This window comes from Eptatretus burgeri, chromosome 1, assembly GCF_056783735.1.
Source record: "Eptatretus burgeri isolate ZD-2024b chromosome 1, Ebu_testis_v1, whole genome shotgun sequence".
In the NCBI taxonomy this organism is placed as follows: Eukaryota; Metazoa; Chordata; class Myxini; order Myxiniformes; family Myxinidae; genus Eptatretus; species Eptatretus burgeri.
Window position 1 is genome coordinate 45,250,010 of NC_140961.1, and position 14,175 is coordinate 45,264,184.

Below are 14,175 nucleotides of genomic sequence, written 5' to 3' on the forward strand. Positions count from 1 at the left end.
TGAAAAAAATGGGGGGATTTTGTAATCTGGCTCCATCTGTCCATCCGTCACGCGATCTCCTTAAGACCTATACGGTTGTGCATAAATTCACCAAACTTGGTAGTTATGATCACTACATGACAAGAAGGTGCGAGAGCAGTGTCATTTTTGGTCCCATCCCCTGGCGTGGGGTCAAAAGGTCAGATACCAAAAAATGCAATTTCTGGTATATTAAAAATAAATAAAAATTTGAATGAAACTATGTGCAATCAACATTGGGAGACGCATGAAATATGTAACGATTTTGGGGATTTGATCCCCAGGTTCATGCCTCAGGCGGTGGGGACTTTGGGTCACAGGGGTCAAAAATGGAAGAAAACAAGCTCAAATGAGCTAAGATCCTCGTCCTCTTAATGATGACGTCATAAAAACGAATATGACATCATTGTGATGTATCAGGTTTGCGATAAATTATCTGTGCTAATGCCCGGCTTGATTCGCACAAACAAAATTCAAGCAGCTTGCCTAGTTTCGGAGATAATGGTATAGGCAATTTCCATTAGCGGCGATATTATGACATCAACTTTTTTTCTAGGAAGAATTTCCAAAATCGGAGATGGTTACTGTCTGCGCGTGGGCTTTCTGCATATACATGGCAAGTTTCACAAAGATCCGATGAAAACTCTGGGGTGTGAAACAAAAAAATGTCAAAAAATAGGAATGACGTCATAGTGATGTATCTTATGTGCGGTAATTCATCTCTGCTCATGCCCTGTTCGATTCCCGCAAACAGAATTCAAAAAGCTTGCCTAGTTTCGGAGATAATTTTTAGGCGATTGCCATTAGCGGAGATATTTTAACGTCATAACTTTTTTTCTAGGAGGAATTTTCAAAATCAGAGATGGTTCCTGTCTGCGCAGGGTATTTTTACATATATATGCCAAGTTTCAGGAAGTTTCGATAAAAACTGTAGGCTGTGAAACAAAAAAGTCCACAAGAAGAATATGAACAACAACGTGAGTAAGACTTCGAGATCCTCCACAAGGATCTAAAAAAAAACATTTTAAACTCAAAATTTGATATCGAGTCATTCCTGGTGGAACTTTTTTTTTTCCATCTATCAACTTTGCTTTAGGTGGGAAGTGTGGGGATTTGCGATGACACACCATCGACTTCGCTCTGTTTTAATTAACGAAACGTTTTAATGGCTCTAATTAAACATTTAAATGCAATGACTGAGGATGATGAGTGTGGATTACAGCATGAACCATTGATCTTTTATTTATTTTTTTTTGCAGGTTTATTGTTCCCTTCCGTCCAACAGTACATGCACTGTAGGTAACACCTGTATGTAATGTCCAAAGCCATCCGGCTTGTCGCATAGGTCTCCATGCTGCTTTAAACATTTTATTAACCATCATTGAAGTGAAATGCATCATTGAGGCATTTCATGACCAGTTTTCCCAGTCTGAAGATGGCAGGACATGAGCCGATGGGCAGGGCTGGATTTAGACATGTGGTGGCCCCTGGGCAGCCTTCAGTAGTGGAGGCCCACCCTACCTTAGAATACTAAAAAGGTGACAAGACATATTTACAGTCATCCTTAAAGTATATTTTTCAAGAACAAAGAATCTGAACTTCTATATAAAATAGAGAATGAGATAAGATGAATATCTTGTATCTGCTATAGATGAATATCTTATATCTGTTCCACGAACTACCAACTACCATTCAGGCACTCACAAATACATTTATCCTTACAATTTTTTTTTCATGAAATATGTGGAGGCCCCCTGGTTGTGGAGGCCCCTGGGCAACTGCCCAGCTTGCCCATGCCTAAATCCAGCCCTGCCTATGGGTATGTAATGTGGACAGGCATGTGAGCCACAGTAGGTGTTGTTTATGCGTATGCATGTGATCCTTTATCCCTGCAAGGTGGTGTGCGTGAAGGCCCATAAAGGCTGTGTGTGGACAGGTGAAGCCCACCATGAAATTGGTTCAGTGGGAGGCAATGATACCTATGCACCTGGTCGGGGAGGGCTCCGAGGAAGTGACAGTGGAGGGGTGGATATGACATCCACCTGCCAAGCCCCACCGTTTTGTCCCCGAACTGGCACAGACCAGTGTATTTCTTCACCGTTTTACCATGCTGAGCTCGAGTGCGTTCGCTTGCAGGAAACGCCGACGACCAATTCCGAGGAGGTACTTTGCACTTTGTCCACATGGCAAGATGGAATATTTTAACTTCTTATTCCATTGTTATTACTCTCACTATTAATATTTATCCCAAATAAATAATTTCTTGATTTAGTGTAGTGACAGTTGTGGTTACATGCAGTTGTTTTGGGATCGATCATAGATGTAAGATCTCTGTTGAAACCTTTTTTCAAACTTTTCTTACCCATGCATCACACTCCTGGTTATGCAGCCTTTACAGTCCCTCATCGGTTTCCATGAATAATTAATGCTGTGTATCCATCCTGACATGATGGTGCAGAGGTAGCACACTTATCTTTGAACTGTCTATTCTGGGTTCGATTCCTGACCAAGCTGTGAACTGTCAGTGTGGTGTTTTGCTGACAGGGTGTTGCATCACATAGTGCACCGACCTTCAAATGGAGGTTAAGCTGGATGTTCTGTCTGCTAGCATTAGCTGGATGATATCCCATGGTGTCTTTTGTGAAGAGCAGCTAAGGAATTCTTAAAAGTGTGTGTGTTTGTCCAAAATTGTTTTTTCAATTTGGGATAGCTTTTCAGGTGTGTATTAGAACATAAATGGTGATATGTCTTGTATTACTTTAATACGTTGAACCTTTTTTTATATTTCTGTTCGGATTGATTGCGAAGGTTCAACCATGCAAAGCACTCTTATCGTTACTTTAGGTGTGCAAGTTAGATATTTACCTTAATCAATCAAGTAATTAATATTACCATTTCTGTTTTAATATGACACCTTATTAATCATTGCAGATCTTGTTTCCAAATAGCAGAAACTACTTATTTAAAGGGTAAGGTAAAAGCAATCCAAGATGTAAAGGATAATCAAAAGAAAATTCTGGCTTGGAAAACTGTTAATAAAATAACAGGCAAGGAAGTCAAAGCTGGGACACCAGTCAGATTAAAGGTGATACTCCAGATGAAAGAAATAAAGCTCTTAAACATCATTTTTGTAAGCTACTTGGTCAGCTTCCAATGCTTGAAGATCAAGAACTTCAATGGATTATGCCAGATATATCTATCTATCTGTCTCTATATTACTAAAACTCTCATCTTGCATGTATGTATTAAAATGTAAGATGTATTACATGCATGTAAGAATATGTATGTATGTTCCTCAAATACAGCCAAAACGGTACACGATAGCGCAAAAATTTTCGGCCCACCTTTCTCACCATTCTCCTGTGGTGTGCAGTATCAAGTTTCGTTCAAATCGGGCAACGAAAAAAATTATTAAAAAATTAATTCCCGATTCAGTCACGTACTCTTCGAAAGAATTTGATCAATGCAAATTCGCTGTTCGCAGGAGCTATCTTTCTTTTGTTGAAATGATTTTTTTCATCAACCGCTGTCACAATGGGAACCCAACGGGTTCACGGGTCATTTAGTTACTGATTAAAACTGGAGTTTTCACGAAGGAGGAACTTAACGCATTCATCAAGCAATACAGGACTTTTGAAATGACGTATGAATGCTAACGAAGTCTTTTGCGCATGCACAGTGTGCGCGTTTTCAGTGATTCGCTTCCACTAATTGGGGAATTTTTAACCTACCATTGCTTGGGTGAAATCTGTAAGTGAAATCGCCTTTTAAACAAAATTTTCAGAATTTAAATGAAAGAGTGGGAATTTCAAAATAGTGAACTATAATTGTTGTGTTCCTGAATTCAAATTGGACTCACGGAGATAAAGGAAATACGAGAAATATTTGTGTATGATGAGGGTGTCGTGTTCTTACCTTTCCCTGTTTATAAAAAATTATCAAGCAGTGGCAGTGGATAACACACCACACACACGTTTCTCCTTTCGATAACAGACACAAGAAAAAGAGCAATCAGAGATTGCAAACCCTAACTGGGACTTCTTTTGATTAAAAAAAAAAACCTATAACGTCATTTAAAAAAAATCACTCATTCCCCATGAGGAGTACTTGCTATGCACCAAGTTTAACTTTTTTCCTTGGTGCGGTTTCAGAGATACGGAGGTCCAAAGTTTTTTTTCCGTTTTTACAATATGATTGCCACACCACGTGACCTATGACGTCGTAAGTATCATTAAAACATTCTGCATGAGTAGTCGCCCCATTGCTGAAAATTTCGTCTTAATCTGACAAGCAGTTGCGGAGAAAAACACGAAAGTTCTGTGCGGACAAACAGACAGACAGAGACAAGCCGGTAGGCGGACATGGGTAGTCGCCTACCCAATAGAACCTGACGCGATGGGCCCGTTCGATGGGGAATGACCTGAGGATTAAGCACAAGAAAATTCATGATTCTAGCTTCAAGGGTTAATGCTGCAGATTGTTTTTTCGTTAAAATACCCCCACATTTAGAGGTTTTTCAGCCGTTGCTAGGCAACGGATGGGTCCATAGCAACGGTTCTTTCTCACACATAACTCGGACATACCATGAACCTACCATACCAGTTTCATGTATATCTGACTCATAGTCTCTGAGATATAACGAACTTCGTTTTTTTATTGTTTTTGACCAGGGTTCATTCAAAGTCTATCTTCTCCGACAGGTTTCATAGGATCCAGCTGGAAATTTTGACAATATGGCTGAATGTACTGCCCACAGTCGCTCGTGGCCCGATTTTTGATTTTCAAAAAAATTAATTTTTTATGATTTTTCAAAAATTTCAAAGTCCCGTTGCTAGGCAATGGTGGTGTCCATAGCAACGGTTCTCATTTGCACAGAACTTGGTCATGGTATGAACCTACCAACCAAGTTTCATCGAAATCGCCATTGTATTAACGGAGCACTGGACCGAACAGAGGGACAGACAAACAGACATATCGACGGAAACACTGAGTAGGGAAGATCAAAAAAAAAATCTTTTTTTCGACTGGATCAACTACCCAATAAACGGACCCAAATGCAATACCCTCTCCGAATCCTTCGGCGAATGTAAAAATCTCGTGAAATTTCTCTTACGGCTCCAGAACCAAACAAACAATGTATTTTTAACAGCCTACAGCTCCACCCTCCCATCGTGATTAATAGTAAATATCATCATTTTAAACTTACCCTGTGCATTGACAAGCCACAGATACGACCTTTCTGGGAAATCTGCCTGAATGTTGGGAATGGCGGCATTGGCTTTCCAATTGAAGACATCCAAGAAATGAATCACCAAGCCTGCCATGTTCACACGAGGTAATCCTGCAAGATTCAATGTCCACTCACTGGCAGCGATGGTCAATGGTTTGGGTAGTACGCACCCATCCACAGTCAGGGCCTTGCACCGGTCCACATCGTCGGGAGTTTTCTCTACGGGCTGAAGAGCTCATCTTTTTGGGGAGTTGAGAAAGTTCTCAAACGCTTTCGTTGTGCGGAGACACACCCCTTGCTCACAGATACTTTTCAAGCTTTGCAGCTTCGCTTAGAAGCTTTGTGAGCCAGTCCATGGAAGAATCCTTGTCTCGCGCACATAAATCACCATAATAAACATTGTTGCTAATAAGGGGTTCTGTGCAATGCGCACCGAGCATTCTGCGGAGGATTACATCATTTCAAAAGTCCCATATTAGCTAACAACAAAGCAGCTGTTCGAGGTAGCATACCAAAAGAAGTCTGGAAAAGTAGAGCCTTAAATAATTATTTGCTTAAAACTTGCAACAATATCTTCCTCGATGTAGATAAGGCCTAAGTCACATTTGCCACGGCGGCCGTGGGGTCTCCAAAATCTACGGCCACTAGCAATTATACGGCGGTCGCAATATTTCCACGGTCACACAATGTAGCAGTCACATATGTTTTTATTTTTTGGGTAGCCGCACGGCCTATTTATAAATTGTGGAGACCGAAAACGTGGGGGTGCCGTACGGTCTTTGATTTGATGTCGCACGGTGACCTTAGGGCGTTCCTGCGGCGTCCATATAATTTTCAAGGCAAACGCAAGGTCCCCTCAAGGCGACCGCAGGGGGACCGCAGGGGGGCCCTAAGGCGAACGTGTGGCCAGACGGACGGTAACGAGTGGGTTATTTTTTTTTAACCAGTTCTTTTGTTTCGGCTTGTCGAATTGCTACGGCGAACGTAGAAATGAAAAAAGTTATAACTCCGCGCTATAATTCCACGGCGACCCTACGGCCTGTAAAATATAGCCAAACAACGTGGGGCCACCCTGAGGCCACCTCAGAAACTCTGCGGCCGCCACACGTTTCTGTCAATTCAGAGGGCATACGGCCGCCGTATCCTCGCCGTAGAGCAAATGTGACTTAGGCCTAAACAAGGCGATCTGAGTCAACCAAAAAATTACAGAGGCATCAGTCTAATACATGTAGGAGATAAAATATTGAACAAAATGATATTGAATCACACATCCGTACATAGAGAGGATTTTGAGGAAGAATCAAAATATTTTCGGACAAAATCGATCAAAACTCACCCAAAGGCCAGATCTCACTCAGATGCATCATTGAAGGCATCAAGGCAAAAAATTGATAAGCTGTCATGACATTTATACCATTTCAAAAAGCTTTCGATTCAATCCATCATGATAAAATGTTCAACATATTGAAAGCTTATGGCACACCAGAATCAATCGTAAAAACGATCTGTACACTTTACACCGACACTATGGTGAAAGTTATCACACGAGAAGGGGAAACAGACCTCTTTAACATCCTGGCTGGAGTGCTACAAGGCGACATTCTATCTCCTTCTCTAATCATTATTTATTAGATTATGCAATGAGAACTGCCATTGGTGAGGATGCTAATTAATTCGGTTTCATAATTGTAAAACGCAGGAGTCGACATCACAAAGTAGAAAGAGTTAGTGAGTTTGATTTCGCAGATGACGTTGCCCTAATTCCCAACTCTTGACGCTGCCGAAGAGCTTCGATGCAGAAATGAATCCTCTGCAAAAACTGTTGTCCTGCACATAAATGCAAATAAGACAAAGTGCATGATGTTCAATGTTAATGGAGAAGTTAAAACTGCAGGCAACAATATCCTTGAAAATGTTGATGATTTCAAGTATCTTGCATCCTTTATTAAGAGTAAACATGACTTTAAAGTGAGAAAGCCCGAGCATGGGATGCTAAAAGAAAGATAAACAAGAGCGACTGATGTCTCCTACCGATATTTTCTAAGTCTAAAAAGGGCATTCATCCATTGGGATCATACTCTGTGCAGAGCATTGGTGCTGCCTTAGCAGTATCCTTGGCTGTTGGGCACAATCCTGGATGGGTCGCCACTCCGACACAGAATACCAGCAAGCTGGTACTCATTTTGCTGACCTCAGAAGGATGACAGGCAGAGTCAACCCCACCTGGTATTAATTCAACAGCTGAGCAGGATTTGAACTCAGGATCCTTGGATCCAAAGCCCACCACTCCAACCATTAAGCCAACACCAGGCATCAAAAAGGGTATAACTCTGTGAAAAATTGACGAAACATCCTGAAACTCGAACTTGTTCTGTAACTTATTATAACAAAGCCATGTACCAAGTTTCAGTTGTATATATTACAGGGTATGGGGAAAAAGTCTGTAAAACCACAGGTGGGACGGTCGGACAGATGGACAGACAGAGAGCAAACCTATCGTCCCCTCCTGTGAAACCGGTATGGAACTAATAAAATAGGGAAATAAAAGTATTTCAAAATACAATTCTTCAAAGCAACAGTCGAGAGTATTCTCCTTTCTTGGACACTAACTAAAGTACTTGAAAGTAGACTGGATGGATGTTCCACTGGACTCCTCGGAGCATCACGAAATATTCGTTGCAAACAACACGTCTTTAGTAAAGATCTAAATAGTAATCTTCCACGGGTTTGTGACTGTTTAAGGGAGCGCAGACTTGGATATACTGGACACTGTTATGGAGGCAAACATGAAATTGAGTCGCAACTCATACTCTGGTCACAAAGTCGGGACGAGATCTAGCGGTCGACCGGCTCTTACCTACATTGATGATTTGGAAATGTGAAGAAAGAAGTGACCAAGGAACATAGAGACCGAAGTGCGTGGAGAAACCTCATACGCATACGGCTTCAGTCGACCTGATGATGATGATGACTTAGGTTACGCAGCCTCATTCAATGGACTTTGGAAACAAGTTAAGGTTGTGGAGCCACTGTTCGAGGAGGTCCTGAGATGAATGGGTGCAAATGTCGATGATGAACGGTTCCCAGCTAATTATCCGAAGAACCATCGAACAATTGATTTTCTCGTCATTAATAAATATCGGTAGAAATGTAAGTTTGCCTGAAGAATGCAAGGTTGTTGTTTGAATTGCCTACCTTGGTTGTACAACTTGTATGATTGGTCTCAAAATGTGTTAAAGTTAATTGCAGGATAAGGTTGAAGGAATCCTCCAGATCTCTCTTTGTTCCCTATTGTTGTCATGAATTTACATGAGGGGTGACTGATGACAGTTTTTAGTCCTTTGTCTGTATTGGCCATACGATCAGTGGGGAATATAATATTACAATAAGTTGGTTAAACATACAATGGAGTTGGTGATCAAGTTTTGATATATTAAATAAGAGGATAACACTATGTGGACACGGGTAATATGTAATAAATGCTTTTCATACTCAAAGTACCATATTCCTCTGTGTAGCTTCATGTCATGCCATGCTTGCATCGTGTTAGCTGGCCATCTGGCTTGTTTGGAAAGTTTGAGCCATGCAGGTTGAGCGAAGCTATGTCGGTGAAAAGTTTGCCTTACGTACCAGACCTTGACTTGTATTCCTTGCTTAACCTCATGTGATGCAGACCAGCCAGGCAGCCCGGAGCCCCATCTGTGAACCCCTCTCGTCGACATCGTCTGAGGTTCAACAGTGAGATGGAGAAGCTTGCACGGCTTCTTCCTCTCCCTCCGCACGTTCGGGCACGGCTGGACAAGCTGTCCGTGCTGAGGGTCGCACTCGCCTTCCTGCGCTCCCGCGCCGCATTTCAGGGTGAGGTTGTAATACGATAACTGAGCACAAACAATGAAAAATTGGCCAAAGTCCCATCATGGCACCACCATGCAACGCAATTTGCATACACACCCCTAGCTGTCTATGCAGCATGTACATTGAGTGAGGGACCGATACTTGTACGTACAACGAAGAACCGATACTTGCTCTTAAAATTATGGAGGGATCCATACTTGCACTACAATGAGTGAGTGACCGCTACTTGCACTGCTGGGTGTTCCCACATTAGATGGGCAAGTTTTAACATTTAAGTGGGATGTTAAGGGCATCTACGGGGTGTATCAATAAAAGGTGAACCAATTCAAAACTTTATTAACCAAGATATTGAGAAATAAAACAAAAAATTAACTCGGAAAATGAAAACCAAATCATGGAGAAATGAAAGTCATTATGCATTAATGTGTTTGTCGTTGAGGTGTTCAATGTGAGCACCCCCACGCACACAACATCCATTCACACGAAGTGCGAAGGTTTCAATGATGTTTCTGCAAGTTATAATGGTTACTGTCTGCACAGAAACCTCAACTGCTGCCTTCAGATCAGGTTCAGATCTGGGACCCTGTTCCTTGTACACGTTGTCCTTACAAGCTCCCCAGAGTGTCCCTCGTCACTAAACCACACATCATGAATCCAGTTTGGGTTTGCCTCAATCTTCTGCTGCAGCATCTCACACATAGCGACTCATGCTGCTTTATCCCCATCAGTCAATTTATGAGCTGCTGTGATGTGGTAAGGAAAGAGGTTTAAATGTTGTTTCATTCTTCTTCTGATACTGCTGGGAGTTCAGCCGATCTTTGTCGATGGGATTTCTTTGCACTTTGCATGACTGACTCATGAACTTGTTCTATGTTTCCTTCACACCGTATACTTCTTGGACGACCGGACCTTCCCTTGTTAATGTTGAGAATCGTCCGTTCACTTTTGAACTTTTTCACAAGTTTCCAAATGGCTGGCTTGCTTGGCTTGTTTCTGGGATGCATTCCATCTTTAGTACAGAACCTCGTCTGGACGGAAGCAATTGATTTGGTCTCAAAATACCACGTGGCAATGTTTACTCTTTGCTCCATAGAAAACGTCAATTTTCCCATAGAATACTTTGGTTATGCTTGAATGACTTCTCCAAAGATCATTGATCATTCCTGCAAAAAAAAAAAAAATAAAGTTAATGGCTAAAAGTACAAAGGTCATTTGAAGTGGTTAACCTTTTATTGGCACACCCTGGAGTACACACGTCGACCCTCTCCTACACCCTCATCCCCAACCTCACAGGTCGTTAATAGCTCTGTGTACACGTTTTACCCACAAAATTATATGAAGAGGATGGTGTACACATTTACCCCACTATAGAGGATGTGATGAACATGGTGTACACATTTACTCCCTGTAGAGGATGTGATGAACATGGTGTACACATTTACCCCCTGTTTAGGACACGATGAACATGGTGTACACATTTACCCCCTGTTTAGGACACGATGAACATGGTGTACACATTTACCCCCAATATAAGATGTGGTGAGCGGGATGTACACATTTACCCCTTGTTTAGGACGTGATGAACACGGTGTACACATTTACCCCCCTATATCGGATGTGATGAACACGGTGTCCACATTTACCTCCCATATAGGATGCGATGAGCATGGTGTACGCATTTACCCCCCATATAGGATGTGATGAACATGGTGTACACATTTACCCCCCATATAGGACGTGATGAACACGGTGTACACATTTACCCCCTATATCGGATGTGATGAACACGGTGTACGCATTTACCTCCCATATAGGATGCGATGAGCATGGTGTACGCATTTACCCCCCATATAGGATGTGATGAACACGGTGTACGCATTTACCCCCCATATAGGATGTGATGAACATGGTGTCCACCTTTACCTCCCATATAGGACGTGATGAACATGGTGTACACATTTACCCCCTATATCGGATGTGATGAACACGGTGTCCACATTTACCTCCCATATAGGATGTGATGAACATGGTGTCCACCTTTACCTCCCATATAGGACGTGATGAACATGGTGTACACATTTACCCCCCATATAGGATGTGATGAACATGGTGTACGCATTTACCCCCCATATAGGACATGATGAACATGGTGTACACATTTACCCCAATATAGAGGATGTGATGAACACGGTGTCCACATTTACCTCCCATATAGGATGTGATGAACATGGTGTACACATTTACCCCAATATAGAGGATGTGATGAACACGGTGTCCACATTTACCTCCCATATAGGATGTGATGAACATGGTGTACACATTTACCTCCCATATAGGATGTGATGAACACTGTGTCCACATTTACCCCCAATATAGGATGTGATGAACACGGTGTCCACATTTACCCCCCATATAGGATGTGATGAACACTGTGTCCACATTTACCCCCTATTTCGGACGCGATGAGCGTGGTGTACATGGGTTTTGGGGCCAGGGTTGGGGGGGAGGGGGGGAGGAAGGAGTAGGTCGGTATACGAGCTGCTGGTGTGACTAGTAGACCCGAACAATGATGGTCCCTTTAAAACTAGACAAGGTGTTTCGGTGTCGATGAAAGTCGCTAAACAATCGCAACATGATCCGCTTCACGTTCAGAACCTGCCATTTGTGTCAAGTTCAAGCCTCTGTTGGTAAAGGGGGGAAGGGGTGAAAGCGTGGGGGCAGCCAAGTGTAAACTCGCTTAGTGTTACTGTATCCGATGTGATGTGCAGGTGATATTGTTTGGTGCTTTTTACCATCATCATATTACAATAATCACCTCTTTACTGATTTGATTCCTTGTATAAAACTGTTCTTTCACCCACCGCGATAGGTTTAACGATCTGTTAATTATATGTTATACCTGTAGTGGTGTACTTAATCATGCTACACTTTCTTTTTATTAAAACTTTATATTTTTCTTTCCTTAATTCCTGTTTCAACGTTTTATTATATTACCTTTTTATAAATCACCATGATTTCACTTTTTGGAGCCAGCAGTACAAACAATTCCGTTTGTGTGTACACCACTCCGACCACCTGCAGCACACACATGACGTGTATCTGTGTGTAGGTACTGGGTATACATGCATATTCACGCGTACCTGTTCATGTTTCCCGGTGTTCCTACCTCTGAGTGTTTACATGTCTGTGCTCTGCATATCTGTACATACATGTTCACGTATCCATGCATACCTACCTGTACGTACATGTTCACGTATCCATGCATGCACCTGTACGTACATGTTCACGTATCCATGCATGTGTATCTGTACGTACATGTTCACGTATCCATGCATGTGTATCTGTACGTACATGTTCACGTATCCATGCATGTGTATCTGTACGTACATGTTCACGTATCCATGCATGTGTATCTGTACGTACATGTTCACGTATCCATGCATGTGTATCTGTACGTACATGTTCACGTATCCATGCATGTGTATCTGTACGTACATGTTCACGTATCCAGACATGCATATCTGCATGTACATGTTCACGTATCTATGCATGCGTACCTGTACGTACATGTTCAAGTATGCATGCATACCTACCTGTACGTACATGTTCACGTATCCATGCATGTGTATCTGTACGTACATGTTCACGTATCCATGCATGTGTATCTGTACGTACATGTTCACGTATCCATACATGTGTATCTGTACATACATGTTCACGTATCCATACATGTGTATCTGTACGTACATGTTCACGTATCCATGCATGTGTATCTGTATGTACATGTTCACGTATCCATACATGTGTATCTGTACGTACATGTTCACGCTTCCGTACATGCATATCTGTACATGTTCACGTATCCATGCTTGCATATCTGTACATTTTCCATGTGTCCAATAATGCATACCTGTAAATGTTTGTGTGTCCATACGTGCGTACCTGTACATATTCATGTCACTGTGTGCATACGTGTGTGTGTGTGTGTGTGTGTGTGTGTGTGTGTGTGTGTGTGTGTGTGTGTGTGTGTGTGTGTGTGTGTGTGTGTGTGTGTGTGTGTGTGTGTGTGTATCTGTGGGTGCTCGAGTATCTGTGCTCTGCATATCTATGTGTTGACATGTCTGTGTGTGCATACTGGTGCATGTTCACTAGTCCATAAACATATGCATGTGTGTACTTGTGCTTGTTAAAATTTCCTTGCGTGCGTACCAGTACACATTCATGGATCCATGCATGCAAAGTTGTACATGTTCACTCATCCACACATGTATACCTGTGCATGTTCACATGTTTGTACTCTGTGTACCAGCGTATGTTCACGTCTGACATGCTCCTGCCTCCCCATCCCATGTGTGACAGTGCGCCCAGAGCAGCTGAGTTTGCTGCACACGGAACACCACTCCTTAACTGGCAGAACAGCCGTTCCTGAGGGAGACCTCATGCTACATGTGAGATAATCCTTAAACTCGTCAAATGATTACTGTAAGAGCTATCACTGTTGTAATTATAATGTAGTCAGACTCACAGCAATGGTATATGTTGCGCTCTATCGGTGCAGGCTTTCAGATTAAAAATAATAATAATAATAATAATAATAATAATAATAATAATAATAAAAAAATCAAATCCAATCTGTACACTCATTCTATGGTCTTCATGGTCCAGTTGCTTCCACGGAGTTTCCTTTCAAATCCACCTTTGTTTTGAAGATTTGCTCTTTGCACCTCTTTGATTGATCCAATTGTCATTTTCATTATTAGTAGCGCAGTAATCTAGTATAATACTAGTGGATTGTGCTTGCATTCTGTCAACAGATAAATAAATTGATTAAATGAAGAATGAGTGAGTAGTATGAGCTCTTTAATAAATCCAAGGTTCACCTCTCTCCCGACTGAGGAAGCTCGGCTCCACTGGCCGACTTTTGTTTACAGATATTTTCATTTATGGACAGTTTCGTGATTTTGTTTTCTCGAATCATAGCTTTTTTTTCATTGCATCAGTTGGCCAATTCCAACTTTCAACTTCTACCGCACTTCAAAACTATTAAACATTGATATCAGTGAGTGAATGAA

The 14,175-nt window shown here is 41.8% G+C and overlaps 1 protein-coding gene across 2 annotated transcripts in view; it reads left to right on the plus strand.

Annotated features, from left to right (window-relative positions):
• Positions 1–1,506: 1,506 nt before the first annotated feature.
• Positions 1,507–14,175, plus strand: part of LOC147034371 (aryl hydrocarbon receptor repressor-like) — a 47,818-nt gene continuing 35,149 nt past the window's right edge. For both annotated transcript variants that reach the window (XM_085881740.1, XM_085881748.1), the window contains exons 1-3: positions 1,507–2,181; positions 8,922–9,106; positions 13,463–13,551. In XM_085881740.1, coding sequence (XP_085737866.1) covers positions 2,126–2,181; positions 8,922–9,106; positions 13,463–13,551 — 330 coding nt within the window. In that variant the 5' untranslated portion in view covers positions 1,507–2,125. The remainder of the gene's footprint in view (positions 2,182–8,921; positions 9,107–13,462; positions 13,552–14,175) is intronic.